We start from the raw sequence: 18,973 nt of genomic DNA, 5'->3' as shown, positions 1-18,973 counted from the left end.
TCTCCTGTTAATAGGTATTCCTTTACAAAAGATAATGCCTGCATAAAGTTCTATTTGTTATCTATCTAGTTCTGGACACAAACACTCTGATATCACACTGCCCTCATGTGGACAAAAGAATATATCCAATGGATGATTGCAAAATCACAAACAAAATAAAGTATTTCTTTAATTTCCTATCTCTTCTTTTCTCAAAAATATTTAAATTTGTTAAATGCACTAATGCAAAAAATCACCTAAGTCTGTTGGTATTAAATTCACATATATTATCATCATGAGATCACAGAGATACTTCCTCATCTTTTATTTTGCTGCATATAATGAAAATGTTATACTGTAAAATAGTTTGTTTTAACACTGCTATTATATCATAAATAATTCTTTAGCAAATTATGTTTAAAAGCATTTACTCTTCATTGGTTTCTCTTCATTTCATAGCTGTTATAATCTGCTCAATGTTCTGTAATTACCTCACCAAAATTGCAAACCCTTATTACAATAATGATTATGACCAAATTGAACAGAGACAGAATTGGTGAAACATTTTTATTTATTTTTGGGAAAATTCTTTTCTACTAAAAACCATCATTTCTGGATTTGCACTCTAGCTTCAGATCTGTAATTGTTTAACTTCACCTTTCGTTACCTTATTTAATGGATTGTTCTCTTGATGATAGGTTATTTTCTGTATTTATTTTGAATAACTTAACTTGCAGTCGTATCAAAAAGCATGGACATTATTGAAATTAATTTCAGTACTTCACATTATGGCAATTAATAGTTGCTTTTACTGAACTTAGTGAAAACAAAAACTTCCTGTTCTACTATAATGTAAACAAAATCATGTTTGGATAATTGTGTACACAGTACTGTCTCTTGATTCTTGTTTTCAATTATTTCTTGAACACAAGGATAGGCTAGTTTCTACAGGTTGTCAAGGTTGCAAATATACTTTTATCTTTCAAAAGTTTACAATCTCTTAATTGAGCATCTTAATAAATGACCTCATTAGTCATGTTCTTCTAATACAAAATTGATGTGGTTGACATTTATGATTACAGTTTTCCTTTATCAACATAAGGAAAAGGATGTATACATTTATTCTGTCTTGGATTAAAATGATAGGTAAATCCTTTCTGATTATTTCTTGGTTATCAAATTATAATAGACCATTACTTACTCTGCAATATGGATAGTGGGTATAATGTCACTTCTCTAAAAAAATCTTCTAATTTATCTTCTTCTAATTTCTTGTAGTTTATTCTGTTGGGATAAATATGTCATTGATTTGAAGACTTATTTGATGGCACGGTTAATAGATCTTTATGGTCTTGCAATATTTCCTTCATTGTTTTAAATGTACTTAAATCTTGTTCAATGTTATTATCTTAATCTCTTTAGTTCTAATGTTTTGTTCACTTGATTAATAAATTCCCTGTATTTTTTCAATTTATTACTGTTTAAGTCTGCTCCCTGAGCTTATAATCTTATTTGAACACAATGTGTTTGTTGTGACCATATCTATAAGGTTTGTCTATACACTTTCTTTTCTACATTAGGAGTCTTCCGACTCAAATAATTGATTAAGTTCTGTTAGTATAAAGGTAATATTTCGTTGGATCTTGTATTTCCACTTGTCTGTCATTATCTAGTTTTTCCAACGTTTAAAAAACACAATTTCCTTTTCTAATTAATGATTTCCAGTTTTTGGACATCTTTCAATGTCATTTCATTGATAAGCACTTGGATGTAATGTCATACTCACTATCCTAAGTCGTTTATTCTTTCACAGATCCCTTTTTTCTCTAGTAGTTTTTTCGGATCAAGTTTATTTTTCTAAGCTTTCTTTTCCTCTTCTCCAAGAAATTATATATGGTTAAATGACAGGTAATTTAATACATGCGTAACTCAACTAATTTCTGGGCACTATTTAAACTGATCCTATCTCTATAGTAATACCTGTCTTCTCTAAATCTTCGCTTATTTTCTCTATGCATTCTCCACGCTTGCGTACAAATTAACAATTGTTTTATATTGTAGGTTAAGAAATCTGGACCAGGTTATATAAACCGTCAATCTGATTTACTGGTTCCCAGAGTGATAAACAAATTCTTTAAATTCTACATAGTTATTAAGTTTGCTAAAACTTGTGGAAATTCAAAGTTTTATGTGCGTCTCCATGTTCACGGGCTGGCAGCAACAAGGCTTCATTTATCTTAGCTCTTTCATCTGTTATTCCCCTGAAATTATACGACTATCTGCATCTGCTAGCCAATGATTTACAGTATAGGCTTCGAGTCTGCTTTGTCAGGATTGGAATCATCCACCTGTCCACAGAAGCGTGTGAAGGTTGTTATGACGGCCGCCTGGTTCATATAAAAAATTGTAATGTGTAGATATTATTAGTATTATTAGTATTGTTACTATTATTATTGTGTTAGTAGTATTAGAATGATTAACACTATTTTGGTTCTGGTTATTTGTGTTATTATTGTTAGTATTTCCTTGCACTACAGCGGAGTGGGAATTTAGTCTTGAAATTCGACTTCGTCTAATTGTCGACGGTCTTAAATCGTAATGTGAATGTCTAACAGTGTTCAGTAGTTCATCAAATACCGTTTGCATGTCACACACAAATTTTCATCAGAGTACATCAATCAAAAAATATTTTTCGTTATATTGTACCAAGATTAAAACAATTTATCAAATTGTCGCACAAAAAATTAAATTCTCTATTGAGTTCAAGTGCACAATTAAAACCTTTTTCAATATAAAATAAATTCTTATATGAGTTGGGCATCATATCATTTAAAATTCGTATAATAAGTACACAGGAAATTACATATATAACTTCTCAAATAATCATCATAACGAGTAAAATATTCAGTTCCTATCTAAATTATTTAATAAATAATTAATTTATCATAGAGAGAGTAATGCTGGTATTTATGCAAGAATTTTATTCATAGAGAGTTTCTTAATTTTTCAATCTTACTAGCAAGATGCAAAAAAATATCTTCTTATTTATTAAGAGAGTGGACCAATAAATTCCTTACTGTGTTGTGTTGTTGATATCGTGATATAGCTAAATGTTGTTCATTGGCCGGTGAATGTTTTGCTGGCGGATCCCACTGCGTCTCGTTGTTTTCCGCTGTAGGTTTTCCGCTTTGGAATCTTGTTGAAAAGTTTGTGCGTTGTTTTCTTCAATCCTTTCGATTAAATGTCGCTAACACTGGGCTTATTATATCACGCTATACCGACGTCTTGCTCAATTTGTTGACGAGTAACAGTTCAAAAATGTTTTTAGCGGAATACACTAAACTGTTTTATTCACACTCAGCGTTTTTTGTTAAGCTGCTGCCGCTGGAGTATTTTTATTTCTTCTGATATATTTTGTTCGTCGTCGTAAAAAAATCTAAGTTCGTTTTGTAAATTTCATTTCACTGCTTAAATAATTGCACTGATAATTTCATTAATTTACGTTTTGTTTCGTCTCGCCTTCTGGATCCACTTTAGCTGCCACCAATTGTAATGTTTTTATTTTTTTTTTTTTCGTTCTTACGTTTATGATTGCATAGATTTTAGTCTTTCTCTTCTTACCTTGGTTTCTTTGAGGTGTCCTTCAGATGGCCCCATGGATGATGTGCTATCTTTGTATATTTATTCCTTTAAATATTGATATCTCTCAGAAAGGCGTATAGAGGAGCCGAGATCGATAATTTCTTCACTTTAATTAGTACTTAATATTATAAAGATCAGTACAAAATTAACAAGTTACAATGATGAGAAGCGAATCACTCTTGAATCAGTCTATATGGAACATGGAGGCGATTGGGAGAAATACTCTCCTTGAAGGACACAGTTCTGACTCTCACTCTCTCATCGGTCTCTCACTCGTTGAACCCTCAGGACTTGCTATCTGTAAATCTCCACCTCCCTTCTAGCCTTATTGGAAGGATTAATCAAGAGCCTCCCCTTCCAAGTAGCTGATTGGAAGGACTGTGGTGAGTGTGATTCAAATCTCTCCTTAGAGGACTTGATAGGAGGTGATCTTAGGAGGGTGCTGGAAAGACCCTCCCACACATAATTGATTGGAGGTTGAGAAGTATATCCCCTTGGGTCAACCCCAAATTCTGGAACTTCCTGAAAACACCTTCCGGAGAAAGTGGGGCTATAGAATCAGCTGTTGTGGCATTTAGACTGTGCTGACTCATGTGTTTTGTAGCCCTGTCCAGCAGACCATTATTTCCCATTTTCGACTGTTTGTAAACCCAAACACGATATACTGCAATGTAAACATCCTAGCGTATTGATAACACGACCCAGCAGCATTTGCTTGTTATCACTGTGTTCTTTGCCTCTCTCTTTACTCTTATTTCTCTCTCCCTTTTCTCTCTCTCTCTCTTTTCTATTTAATTTCCCCTATCTATTCTACACCCTAGCCACCACAGTATATGTTCAAGATTTACTTCATACAGTTTGAGCAATTTTGCGGGAAAGATTTTAGATGCTCCATGGGCAAGTGACTCATGGCAACTGTTACCCCAACTCTAATAGCTAGTTAGTATAGAAGAGAGCAATCAGTTTGCCTTGAGTACAGGGGAGAGGGATCAGTATGCCTTGAGATGTCTTGGTGGAATGTTATCCAAAATTCCCATCCAGTGACATCTCATAAATGTTTTACAATAAATATACTCAGAAAATGTTACTAATTGTAGTTATCTGTTATGATATGTGAGCTGTAACTATAATTTTTCAAAATAAAATAAAATTTTAGAAAAAACACTTATAACTTGGTAAAATTAGCATATTTTTATGACTCGTTTGGAAAAGAGGCCCTGTACAGGGTTGGAAATAATTTGTTAGAATTTTTTTTTCTTACGCCATGTGCATATGCATATCTTCCTCTTTCCATTGACGAGTTTTTAAAATTAGCCTTCCTTAAATTTAACCCGGTCTAGGGGTGTGCCTAATATATATTTTGCCCAGACTGTGAGGGTTAATTTGTTCTATGACTGAGCTCTAAGCTCAGTTTGCTCGTAGATCAAATCGAATTTCTCCACTAAATGAATGGAAATGCTATTAATCCATTCCAACCCCCCAAAAACACACCAATAGTTTTGTACTTTATAGGTAACAAATGTTGTATAAAAAATAATACATAATAAAAGAGGATGTAAAGAAGTAAACTGGTTGTATTAAGTTGGATCTTAACATTAAATGACTTTTGTTAGCCTGGGGAGACAAACCTTGAGTTTTTAAGTGTTGTCCTGTTAACAAACCTAAACCGGTTTTCTCGCCTCATTGTAGTGAAACCTCACTCGGGGAGTTTTCCATTGCGGGGCAAAGGGAGATTGCCTTACAAATTACATATGCATAAAAATCTCTCTTCCTCTCTTATCTCAGAGAGAGAGAGAGAGAGAACAAAAATACAACTCGTACACTAGTAACAGTACGTACACAAATGAGCTACAAGCTGTGTGATTAGCTGCTGCCAATCCTTCCGGCCAGTAGCGTGTCGTCTTGAAGAAAGAGCTACTGCCAACCCTTCCAGCCAATGATGTATCATCATGGATAGAGAGAGAGAACGAGTTATGTTTACATTGGTAGAACAATCAGTTACAAATGTCAGGACAGTTTATTTTATACAGTACATATTACGATGATAATAGATCAATATTGAGGGATGTTACTTTAACATTTCATTGATATTTTGCTATGCTTACATTAATATTGATATTTGAAAATTAATATTAATATTTAAAAATTTATTTAGTACTGAGCCTAACGCCACCCGACCTGGCGGTATAACTTCCAGTTTTTTTTTTACGAATATTTTGAAAAGCACTGCTCATAGCTCAGATCTCGGCTCGCATCTTACAGCAAAAAATCGACCGAGCAGTGGCTCATATCTCGGAAAACTAGTGTTGTTTGCAGAACTCTTGATAAGTGCAGTCACATACTCCTTTTGTTGTAAAGATTGTGTACCTATTGAAGGTTTGCACCTTTTGGATTAATCATTGGGATTTATGGATAAACTTGATAGGACTATTAATGACGCTTCTGGGTAAATGTCTCACATGTTTATGAATGCCATTCTTGAGAAGAGGGGCCAGCTATGCTCGTATTTAATATTTAAAGTAGCTCTTTCTCAAAAGACAGTGGCCATCTTTGAACCACTGCATGAATGCCTGCACAACCCTTCTCTTTTTAAGGCAGTTAGAGAGGATGTAACCAAAAAAGAGAACAGGGAATTTTTAACCCAGTCTTGGAAAGCAGCTCCTAGGAGACCAGCCCGTACTCCCACAGCCAGTTGTTCACCTAAGTATCATTTGGAGTCCAACCTTCAACCTTCAGCCTTAAGACCCTTTGAGGGGAACAGTCTAGAACACGATCTAAGAGCTAGAGATCTCATGGTTCTAAGAAGAACTGAGATCCGCAGCCCTCAGAGTCCAATAGGAGGCTACTGCAGGTCTTTTGGAATGTCTAGTAAGACTTAGTGACAAAACTGTGGGTAATAGGGGTAATAAGGGGGGCTTTGTCATTCCTTTTGTCATCTCTGCTCCTGACAGTCTTCCCTATAGCTTTTCCTGCCTACCTTCATCACTGGGAGAATTTTCTAGTATTGTAAGAGGAAGTCAGACTCCTGCTGGAGAAAGCAGTCATAAAGCCATTGTTGGAAGTCTCACCAGGTTTTTACAGTCACTTTTTTTCTGCTTCCAAAGGCTTCAGAGGCTAGAGACCAGTGTTGGAGGTTTCATACCTCAAGTTCATTCATCTGACTTTCCCTTTAAATGGAATCACCCAGCACAGCTTTGGAGGCCATTCAACAGGACAGATAGGTGTTATCTGTAGATATGTATGTTGCATATTTTCATATCTTGATCAGCCCTCCATCTTGCAAGTACCTCCAGTTCATCTTTGCAAGAGGAAAGTTTATTGTCAGTTGAAAGGCCTGGGTTTGTTCTAAGCACAACTATTCTAGCCAACTCTTGCAAGAGGATTCTGAGGGCCAATAACATTCTTCTTCATTTAGTTCAGTCTGTTTATTTTGATAAGCCAGTTAAAGTCTTTACTAACTCTGACTCAGTCAGTTGTTTATCTCCCCCTCGATATGGGACCAACTTGACGTGGTGAGGGGGCTCTTGAACCCCAGGAATTTGTTTCTGGGTTTGAGTCCAAGAGTCCTATACATCATTATACATTTGTTTTGATTAATTTTTATGGAATTTTCCACTTTTGCTAAAATTTATAGGACCTGATAAATAGGAAAAGATATCATAGGTGGGATTGGGTTTATGTCTGAAGCTAAATAGTGGGAACTGTGGTAGGACCATCAACTGCCCGAAAATGTTCAGACCTGGGAGTTATCAGATTTATAGCTCAAAGGCGGAACTATTCTTTAGGGCTGGACCATGGATTCCAGGGGGTTCTAGTTCTGGGGATAGGACTCTCGGCATTCTATCCGGTTGGCCCATAACATAATTAGGGTGGGGATGATTGTATTCTTGTAATACTCTCAGTCCTAGCAAGCGGGTTTGACTTCCACTTGGGCCATTGTAATCATGTTGTGCCATTCCCTATGGGGTAGGGTAGGGAGCGGACATTTGGGAGTTGGTTCTCACTTGTGCCATTGGTGGAAGAATAAAACTCCATGAAAATCTGATATCTTTTTAAGGTTTTCAGATTAATTTTTTTTTTCTTTTCTCCCTCAAATCTTTATGCTAAGTGAAAATAAAGATTCGAGCACCCTGGCCCTTTTGATGGTAGTTACTCGGCACAGTTGACAACTGCTGGAACCTCCTCTAACAACCTTTCTATAGAAAAAACAAAAAAGAATCCAAATATAATCACACTGGAACCTTATGCTCTGGCACACAACAAATCCAAAAGAAGTAAACATCATGTTGACCCAACCTTGACTCATTTCAACTCCCTCTTTGGGAGTGAAAGTTGGTCAAGGTTTCTAACCATGGAAACAGAACAACAGATTTCACCCCTAAAGTTGGAAAACTTCTTATTAAAAAGACACTCAACGATAGAAATGTCGTTTAGACAAAAAATGAAGACGTGGCTTATAGAAGCCACAACAAGGGACCAGTCTGAAGACTATCTATCCATAAAAAGTGTCGACAAAGTGAGTGTAAAAGTAAAGAAGCATGACACTATGAACAGCATTCAGGGTACTATTGTACTTCCTGAAAATAATGACGAACTGGTTGATAAGAATATGCTGTTGGACTCTCTTAAAATGAGATACACCAAAGTCCAAGATTGTGAGGTATATATAATACCAAGTAAACAGAATAATAAAGTATTAAGAATTGCAAAAATAAAATTTGAGGGTCAAGATCTATCTCAAAAAATAAAAAATATTTTGGGCCAAAATAGAGAACTGAGACCTTATGTTCCAAAGCCACTACAATGTCAGAATTGTAGTAAATATGGACTCACAAAGAAAAACTGTCGAAATGAACCTCTATATGCTTATTGTGGATATGATGAACATGCCACACAGTGGAAATGTAGTGAGCCAAAATGTGTAAACTGTGGACAAGATCATTATGCAAGGTCCAAAGAATGTATGAACTACAGTAAACCCCCCGTATTCACGGTTTCACGATTCGCGGACTCACTTATTCACAGATTTCTCTTTGTAACATATCTACTCATTACTCACGGAAAATTCACCCATTCGCGGTATTTTTCACTGAGAAACATTCACTGAATGCTGTACTTTCATCTCATTTTCATGACTAAATGCACTTTTTCTGATAAAACTATTACAGGCAAACCCCCGCGGGTTCCGTTTCAGTGTGATGATAACCCGAAAATCGCCGCTAACCGAAAATCATCGATTTCGGTGATTTTTGAAATGTTATCAGCACCGATTTTCAGTTCGGCACCTCTGTTAGGTATTTTTGAAACCAATAAATTATTGGCGCGATAAGCAAAATTGGCAATTTTTGCACCAAAAAATTGCAGATTTTTGTCATGACAAGCCCCATAAACCGGATCGCTGTTAACCGACCTGCCGTTAACTAGGACTGCCTGTAAAATACCCAGGGTAATGCTCGAGTTACGATAATTCATCTTACGATAATTCGATTTTGCAGTGGAGTAAGCAATTAATACCGATACGACAATATTATTTATAAAATATTTTTAAATTTCGCGCAGGCGCAGGCAGCAGCGTAATCAGGCTGTGAGAGAGGCCAAAGTACAACAGACAACTTTTCCTCCATCTCTTTATACCATCTTCTAGTTAAAAAAGTAAGAGAATGATGAAAGTATTGTTAGTAATGTTATACTATACTCTTGCATAAATGCATACAGCCATAAACAACCGACCAAGAAACTGTTGTTTTGCTTATAACGGAATCTGATACCAACACCCATTTACCTGGTATTTCAACCATCGTACGGTAATAAACAATTACCGTAGGTTATGGCACAAATGACGTTAAGTAGAATAGGACTGATATATTTTACAACATACCCTTATTAGCTGTGGATAAAAGATCGTCAAGAGATATACTAAATTGCTTCAAGTTGTAGCTGAAGCTGAGAAAACGATGTTCAAGTGGCTAATGACTATACTATAAATTATCATGCATCGGAACATGGATGAAACTCGGTCACAATTAAAATGGGAGAGAAAGTATTTTAATCAAAACTACTGGGCATGAAAGAACACATTACTGCTATTTTTATGCCGATAATGATAAATATGTAAAGCTCGCATTATGATGAAATCAAGTGAAAATAGCGAACGGAATCTTGAATTATTTTTACAGAAAACAAATGCCCCCAAATGGCCATCATCATCTATTAATGAAAATAATAGATAAATTAATTTCAGATGGAGACGTATTTTAGTTATATTTCGACTTAAAAACACTTCATATAACAAAAAATAACCTTGCCCCTTATAAATAAAGTATCTAGACTCTGGAGATTCATTTACGCTAAACATTTCCAAACCAAAACATTGATCGCTATGATCGCAATTTACAATATAAAAGCAATATAAGAATATATACAAAATTATTGGATACAGTGGATTAAGGCATAACATTTTAAAAGATCCATGGAAAAGATGCATATTTGTTATGTTGACATTTGTACAATAGGATATGTGAATATAGAGTAGAGTACAGTATAATGTAGGCTACGCTACCGTGTATGTGTACAATTTACCATAGTGTAGCCTAAGTTGATTCTTGTTTGTTATTCAATTTCTCTTTGTATTGAATAATCATAAATCACTTTGCATGAACCTCCAGAATTGGCTGATATTAATAATTACTTTGATGTAAGTAAAGTATATTTTATAATTAATTAGGGTACCATGTATGTATACCTTAGTACCGAATACCTTAGTGAAGCTAGGCTATGTTAGGGATGTTTGTTATATCGTGCGTTTTTTCCAACAAACGATGGGTTTTTTTGGAACCTAACCCCATCGTAAGTAGGATAATACCTGTACAAGCATTTTTAGTTTGTTTTGTGTGTGTTTGAACTATCAAAATAGGCAGTTCTAATTGTTTTTAGAAGGGTTCTAAGTATTCACTGGTTTTAGCTATTTGCAGGGGTTGTGGTACACATCCCCCAGGAATACAGGGGGTTTTACGTTATATATACAATACAGAATTGAAAATGTTACAAGAACGAACAGGAATGTCTATAAGAGAGGCTAAGTTAGAATTAAAAGTGAAAGGAATTCAAGATCCATCTAAGAAACACATATTCTTCAAAAACAGGAACCAATAATGAAACAAAATATGTGAAATAGGAAATAACTACTTTAGAAAGTAAATTGCAAGAAGAAATTAATGCTCAAGGGAAAAAAACTAAAATGGTAAAGAATAAAGCAACAGGTACAAATGGAATGAATAAAATTTTATCAAATTCATATGAAATATTAATGCAAATAGGAACACAGGAGGATGCTACTATGGAAGTAACAGAGGAGGGTCATGATAGACTGGAAATGAAAGATAAAAAAAGTCCATTGGAACGAACACCACCCAAAACAAAGAAACCAACAATTGTTAGAGAAACATTGGTCAAATCAAAGACAAAAGATACGAAGAAAGAACAAAAGCAAAAACATGTTAAGAATATACAGTTATCTCCTAAAATAATAGTAAAACCTATGGATACAGATATCCAAAATACTGAAGAAGTGTAAAACAGCCATACCATAGACAACAATGGATATGTCAAAGAAGAGGAGATTACTCCATCACCAATAATTGGTACAACAAGAACAAAAAAAGAAAGAAATATACATGATAACACTTGTGGATGTAATGATTGTTTCATTGCATTGTGCAATAACAACAAAAACATAACAAAAGATGATTTAACAAACATTATAAGAAATTTTATGAAACAGAAAAAAGAAACCGCTGAAAAAGGTTGCATGTGCATTGAGCACTTAGTATATTACAAAGAAAAACAAGGAATGTCGTGAGTAAATTATTAGAAAAAATCCAAGTTGATAATACAAAAAAAAAGAGAGTAAAACTCGACCGCTATATTAAAATATTTTCATTTGCTATATTATACAATGGAACGGAAATGGTCCACAGACCAGATTACACCTGGGAGAAATACAACAGTTACTAAAAGAGCAAACAATATCAACAATAGAACCTTGGCTTCTTCATCTAGAGAGGGAAGAAGAGGAAATTTGGGTAATGATCCCCGTTAACAGTGATCTGGTTTTTACATGTCAACAAAAAATCTGTTATTTTTCAAGCGCTGAAAGTGCCACTTCCGCTTATCAGGCTGATAATTGGGTATACGCCAATACGCATAATAGAGGTGCCAATAACCGGTCAGCATTTTTAAAGATAAGCCCCAAAATTCACCGAAAAAGTCTTGAATTTTCAGTTAGCTGAGATTTTCGGTTATCATCACACCCTGAGAAAGAACCCCTGCCGATAAGCTGGGACTGCCTGTATGTACATAACAAAGTATGTTATGACAAAGTACCTGTAAACTTTACTGATCTGCAAATATCGAGTATTAGAATACAAATAAAAAACGATAATTATGTAATTTATAATTTATACAACTAACTTAACAAAAATTATGACTTTGACAAACTTAAAGAATTACTTAATACAGTAATGCCAAGAAACCTACATTAATAGTAGGTGATTTTAATGGCCACAACCCGATGTGGAACTGTAATTGTACAGACTCAAATAGAGCAGGAAGTAAAATAGAAGAATTCATAGATTCATATGGCATGTGCTATATAAATGATATTGAAATCAGCACTTATTTCTCTAAAACAAATGGAACTTTTTCCTCAGTTGACTTAACTCTGTGTACAACAAACATAGTAGACAGATTGGATTGGAATACAGTTGACGACTTGCATACAAGTGATCATTTCCCAATATTAATATCATTATTACAAAATAATCCCACCAAGCATGTCCCTCAATATAACATTTATAAAGCAGATTGGGAGCAATATGAATTCCACGCTAGGAATATCCAACCATTTGAATATTTAAAAGACCATAATAAAACTCATAAATTTCTTCTTGATTTCATTAAAAATGTTGCTGATAAAGCAATACCAAATTCCAAATCTCATCCAACAAAACATAAAGTCCCATGGTGGTCTGAAAAACTAACAGGATTAATAAAAATAAAACACCAAAATGGAAGACGATTAGATAATTTGAATAGAAAGTTCAGTAAAATAATCAAAACATTACCAATACTAGAAGGAACTTTACAAAACTGACTATATTATTATTAGAAATTGATACATTAAAACCTCTTTATAACAAAATATATGAAAAATTTAAAAGAGAAGTAATTCAAGGAAGAATCATTTCATGGAGGAAATATGTATAAGATCTCTCTAATAATACTCCCATACAAAAAATATGGGAAAAATTCAGGAAAATAAATGGTACCCATATTAAACCACCTAGACATGCCATAATAAAAGATGGGAAAAGAATACTTGATCCTAAAAAAATAAGTAATGTAATAGGTGAAAATTTAGCGAAAGTAATGACAAAAATTTAGATAAGCATTTCTGCACAAGGAAAAATAGTATAGAATTAATAACAATAAATTTTGAAATAATAGAAGATATGTATTTTTATAAATATTCTGCTGTTCACCCTCTATGCATTTTATTGTAGGAAAAATAAAGCGAACAAAGACAAGAAGGCGTCTTGGTGTATGCAGGGATAGCCTGGGTATTTCAAAAAAAGTAATGTCTTTAGTTAGTATTAGGGGCGTAACACCATAGGGAGGTTCACCAAGTAACCTCTAGTAAAGGTGGTGTTAAGCTTATTTTCCCATATTCTATGTTGTTTGTACAGATTCCAGACTGCCTGAAAATCCTGGCGCGAAAACAGCCCAACGCTGCCCTGTTTTGACCAAAAGAGGTCAGAGAGAGGAACCAACTGTCTTAGGGGACGCACGCGTATCAGTGCCCCTGATAATTCTGTCCCTTTGTCCCTTTTCCATCTTTTATTTACTAGTGAAGTGATGAAATAAATCCCAGAACTCTTGGGCTGGAGGTGATCAGGTATCTTGAAATTTTTGCAAATTTGAAATAGTATCTCCGTCTGTATTTCAGCTCCTTTGTTTTTTCCCACTTTGCCACCATCTACGATAACCCATTGTAACCAGTTTACTTTTATGAAGTCAAGTGTAAGAATAATTAATATTGCTTAGCGATACTCAACTATTCCCGTGCAGTGAATAGGTATTAGGGAGGGTTAAGTAAGTAATTTTCCACATTCAGACAGCCTTGTGTCTTGACCCCATTGTTTGGAAGAGAAATAGCCACCTCAGTACGAAACTGCGTGATATATCTACCTGCAGAGACCTCCGTTGTGTATAAGTTCATGTGAAGCAAAGGGAAAATTGAATGTGTCCGACGTGGGCGATAGTTCATGTAATTTCCTTGCTAACTACACATTCTTTTTTTGTCGGATTTTTCCTCGACTGGCGACCTTATTCAATTAAATAATTGTCTGTCTTTGAGGTTACTTTAACTTTATTTGACAGGTTATATGTGTCATTGCCAACTCAAGGCCTCATAGATTACGTTAATTAATTAATAAACTCATCAGCCAAGCCCCCACACGTAACAATATTATAATAGAAAATTTGATATGGAAGAGTTTCAGAATTTTGCTCTGTTGAACAGCAATAAATCTGCCCTGGAATGACAGTATTTGTTTTGAAATGATCTGCCATTTAACCTTTTTATAAAAGACATACTTATTAGAGTTTTATAACCACTTATGGCTTCGAAATTTATTTCCTGATGAATGGTGTAAAGCTATAATTATTCCTATCCCCAAACCTGGAAAAGATCTCAGTAATGTAAACAATTACCGACCAATTTCTTTAACAAGCTGTTTATGCAAATTACTAGAGAAAATGGTAAATGCTTGAATTAACATGGCACATTCGAGAAATTAAAGTTTTGACTCCCACTCAATTTGGGGCACATTGTAACAGATCTACACTGGATTCTCTGCCTAACTTGGAAGACCACATACGAAGAGGATTCGAACGAAAACAAATTACTATAGCCGTCTTTTTTTGACATTGAGAAAGCATATGATATTACGTGGAGATATGCAATATTAAAAACATTACATAAAAACAGTATCCGTGGACATTTACCTAGGTTTATCCAAAACTTTCTGACAAGTTGCACTTTTCAAGTGAGAATTGATGATGTATTGTCAAGTGTATTTCCACTTGAAAATGGGGTTCCACAAGGAAGCGTCCTTAGTGGAACACTGTTTACTTTAGCAATAAATAATATCGGTAATAACCTACCTATTGGAATTAAAAGTAACTTGTATATGGATGATTTTGCCACATATTAATCAGCATCTCACATAAAACATGCAGAGCAAATCATTAATAAAACTATAATAAAAATAGATGAATGGGCCTCATCTGTAGGCTTCAAAATTTTCTATACAAAAGACTCAAGCAGTAATGTTTTGTAAAAATAAAAAGTGGAAAAAAGGTGAAGAAATATATTTAAAAATCAGAAATCATTCCATACCAGTTGGCCAAAAGCAAAATTTTTGGGATTAGTATTCGATACTCACTTGAACTGGAAAGCCCACATAACATACATGAAATCAAAATGTAAAAGAGCATTAAACCTAATAAAAAAATCTATCGAACACTACTTGGGGAGCCAATAGACATACCCTTACTTTACTGTATAAAGCAACAGTACTGTCTATCATTGATTATAGGAGCAAAATATATGGCTCGGCATCAGACGCAACACTGAAAACCTTACCCCCTGTTCATAATGAAGGCCTTAGAATATGTTCAGGAGCTTTTTGATCATCACAAATGTCTACTTTACAAGTTGAATATGGTGAACTACCTCTCTCTCTCCATAGGGAGCTAGTAACAATGAAGAGTGCTCTGAGAATTCAGACAAATGATTCTCCAACCAAAAGATTATTTGGATTAAGAGATGAGTTTATAAACAATCATCCATCTCCTTTCCCAATTAGAGCTAGAAGATTGAGTTGCTAAGTATAAATATACAAATACCTTTAACATTAAAATTACCTCCTCCTTGGATAATGAATAAAATAAGAATTTGTACACACTTAAAATATTTATCAAAAGGTTATTCATATACCCCAGAAGACCATAGACAACATACAGTAGAACATATAATCCGAAAAGGTCCATATTACACAATATACACCGACGGATCTAAGTCACAGTACGGAGTGGCATATGCTGCAGTATCCCCAGATAAAATATATCAGTTCTCTGTACCAGATAATGCCTCAGTATTTACAGCTGAGTTATGCACAATAGCATCAGCCATAAAAATAAAGAAACCACATTTAATAATTTTGTCATTTATAGCGACTTAGAGAAGCACTGTAGAAACCATTCAAAGCTATAATCAAAAATAATTTTGTACAACAAATGAAGTTGTCACTCAATAAATTATATAATAATGGAAAAAATATTGAAATATGTTGGATCCCTGCCCATGTACGGATTAAAGGAAATGAAGAGGCTGATAAAGCAGCTAAAGAAGCAGTCCACATGACAAGAGCAAATGTAAACATCCCTATTAGTGACCATATAAGATATATAAAAACAATCATTGTAAGTAAATGGCAAAATGTATGGAATGAAGAACCTGAAAATAATAAATTAAAACAGATGAAATCCAGTGTTGGAAAATGGAGTTCATCATATCAGAGAGAGAGAGAGACAAGTAATTCTGACTTGTCTTCGAATAGGCCATACTCGTTTGACACATGGACACTTAATGAATAGTCCATGTGGCCCTCCTCCCAAATGCCCAGATTGCAAAGTGTTGATAACAGTGAAGCATGTACTGTGTGAAAATCCAAAATATATAAGCTGTAGCAATTATCAAAATTTTGGAAATAAACCAATAAAAGAAATTTTATCAATCTTCAACATTTTCAGTAATACCGATTTTAATGTTCATGAGGAAAACCTAATGAATTTTAAAACAACTAAATTTAAAAATTTTACTTAATCTATTTTGAATATTAATATACCTTTTTAATGAGTATATTTGGAAACATGAGTATAAATGTATTTATTGTGTGAGTGTGTACCAGTATGAGAGCGTATGCCTTTGTGCAACTTTTAATTTCATTTTCATTCATTCATTACCATACCGAGTGACCTATTTGGTCCCAGTGCTAGGCATCTAGCCTAGACCTGTCATTTCATCCGAATCCTTCAGGCCAGCCCTGTGAGAGCTGATAGTCAGCTCAACGGTCTGGTTAAACTTTTTCAATGTAATAATAATAATAATGTTTCTTGTCTTGAGGGGTTTCCTGCACCCATACGTCTCTAGACAATATAATAAAAGTTTTGTGCTTCTGTATATACACTAAAAAGCTGTCAGCCCAGGCTATAAAGGGTTATAGGTCGGTGCTCTCTTCTGTCTTACTACATACCTGGCTAGACATTGCTAATGATCTGGATCTCAAAGAAGCTATTGGGTCTTTCAAGACTGAGATCCCTAAGATGTTGTATAAACCTCTTACTAGAAACCTGGATGTGGTATTAAGATTTTTATGTACAGAGTCTTTTGAACCCATAGAAAAGGATTCTTCAAAACACTTAATGATGAAGTTCTCTTTGTGGTAGTGCTAGCTACTTCAGAGAAAGGAGTGAACGCCAAGCCTTTCCTTGAAATGTTGGTTCCTACAATGAGTTCACTCTTCTTTTTTTCTTGCCTTTATTCAGGGCTAAAAACAACTTTAAAACAAACTTGCTTCTTAGAGTTGTTAAATCCTGAACTTAGACTTCTTTAGTGGGAAATGAAGAATAAGTTCTCGTATCCCCTGTGATAACAATAGGAATTTTTTTTGTGTAGTTAAAACCTTGCAAAGGTGATTTTTTTTTATTTTGTGGAATTAGAAGGCCAAACACTCCATGTCTTAGAGTGCTAAGTCCTTTTGTGTTTGTTGTCAACTAAAGTCTGCTAATGAAAAATTTACCCAGATCTTTACCTTTTTCTTAAGGTGAAAATATTGATGTATGTGCAGTAGGTTCGTTGTTTAATGTTTTGAAGAATTGTACAGTCCAACCTCTTAAATCTGGGAACCTTAGGACCAGGCCACTACTGGACCACAGAAAATCCCTGAATATAGAATACATTCCAAAAAAATGAAGCCCTATGTAAACATAGTCTTGCAAGCTAATTCCACATACAAATGGGCTAATTGCCATCTTTAAAAAAATATATCTATTCATTTAAATTTATTATCAAAAACATATTTGACTTCACTTATTTTCATTACTAACAATTCTTTTCATAAAAACAAAATAGATATGGAAAATTTTTGCGGTCAGGAAGTTGTAAACAATATGTGGCACTGCCCTCCTGGCCACGCAACGAACTGATGGTGGCTGATTCAAAATCAAGCCAAACCATGGGAGTTCCCAGACCACAGGATGCCAGTTTTAAGAGGTTCAGCTCTAATTCTGTTTTTGCCTCTCATTATTTGAGAGATGTAGAGATTTCTTTTCAAGAGTTGCAGAGCCCGTTGTCCTCTAATTGTGGCAGAGACAGTATTCCTGAACCAAATGAAAGAGTAGCTTTCATCACTGTCTTTAGTTTTAATTACTGTTATTATTTATTTATTTTTTTTTTTTTGTCTATCACAGTCATCCTATTTGGCTGGGTGGTTTTTATAGTGTGGGGTTCCAGGTTGCATCCTGCCTCCTTAGGAGTCCATCACTTTACTTACTATGTTCGCCATTTCTAGTAGCACACTTTTCTGCATGAGTCCTGGAGCTACTTCAGCATCTAGTTTTTCCAGGTTCCTTTTCAGGGTTCTTGGGATCATGCCTAGTGTTCCTATGGTTATGGGTACAATTTCCACTGGCATATTCCATATCCTTCTTATTTCGATTTTCAGGTCTTGATACTTATCAATTTTTTCTATTTCTTTCTCACCTACTCTGGTGTCCCATGGTATTGCGATATCAATGAGTGATACTTTCGTCTTGATTTTGTAAGTCAACGTCACATCTGGTCTATTGGCACATATCACCCTATCTGTTCTGATACCATAGTCCCAGAGGATCTTTGCCTGATCGTTTTATCACTCCCTCAGGTTGGTGTTCGTACCACTTATTGCTGCAAGCTAGCTGGTGTTTCTTCACAGGCTCCAGTGGAGGGCTTTTGCTACTGAATCATGCCTCTTATTGTACTGGTTCTGTGCAAGCGCTGGACATTTGCTATGTGGTTTATGGTGTTGTCTTTAATATTGCACTTCCTGCATATTGGTGAGATGTTATTTCCATCTATTGTTCTTTGGACATATCTGGTTCTTAGGGCCTGACCTTGTGCTGCTGTTAGCATTCCTTCAGTTGCCTTCTTGAGTTCTCCCCTCTGTAGCCATTGCCATGTTTCATTGCTGGC

General features: G+C 34.8%; 1 protein-coding gene across 8 annotated transcripts in view; it reads left to right on the top strand.

Annotated features, from left to right (window-relative positions):
• Positions 1–18,973, top strand: part of LOC136838617 (ethanolamine-phosphate phospho-lyase-like) — a 156,235-nt gene that overhangs the window by 121,783 nt on the left and 15,479 nt on the right. For 3 of the 8 annotated variants that reach the window (XM_067103888.1, XM_067103907.1, XM_067103897.1), the window contains one exon: positions 9,181–11,283. The exons of the other annotated variants lie outside the window; for them this stretch is intronic. In XM_067103888.1, the coding sequence (XP_066959989.1) occupies positions 9,181–9,265 (85 nt within the window). In that variant the 3' untranslated portion in view covers positions 9,266–11,283. Of the gene's footprint in view, positions 1–9,180; positions 11,284–18,973 lie in introns of those variants that run through there. 8 annotated transcript variants of the gene reach the window in all.

Source organism: Macrobrachium rosenbergii, chromosome 1 (assembly GCF_040412425.1).
Source record: "Macrobrachium rosenbergii isolate ZJJX-2024 chromosome 1, ASM4041242v1, whole genome shotgun sequence".
In the NCBI taxonomy this organism is placed as follows: Eukaryota; Metazoa; Arthropoda; class Malacostraca; order Decapoda; family Palaemonidae; genus Macrobrachium; species Macrobrachium rosenbergii.
The sequence above is the reverse complement of the archived record's forward strand: the minus strand, read 5'-3'. Positions and strand labels throughout refer to the sequence as shown.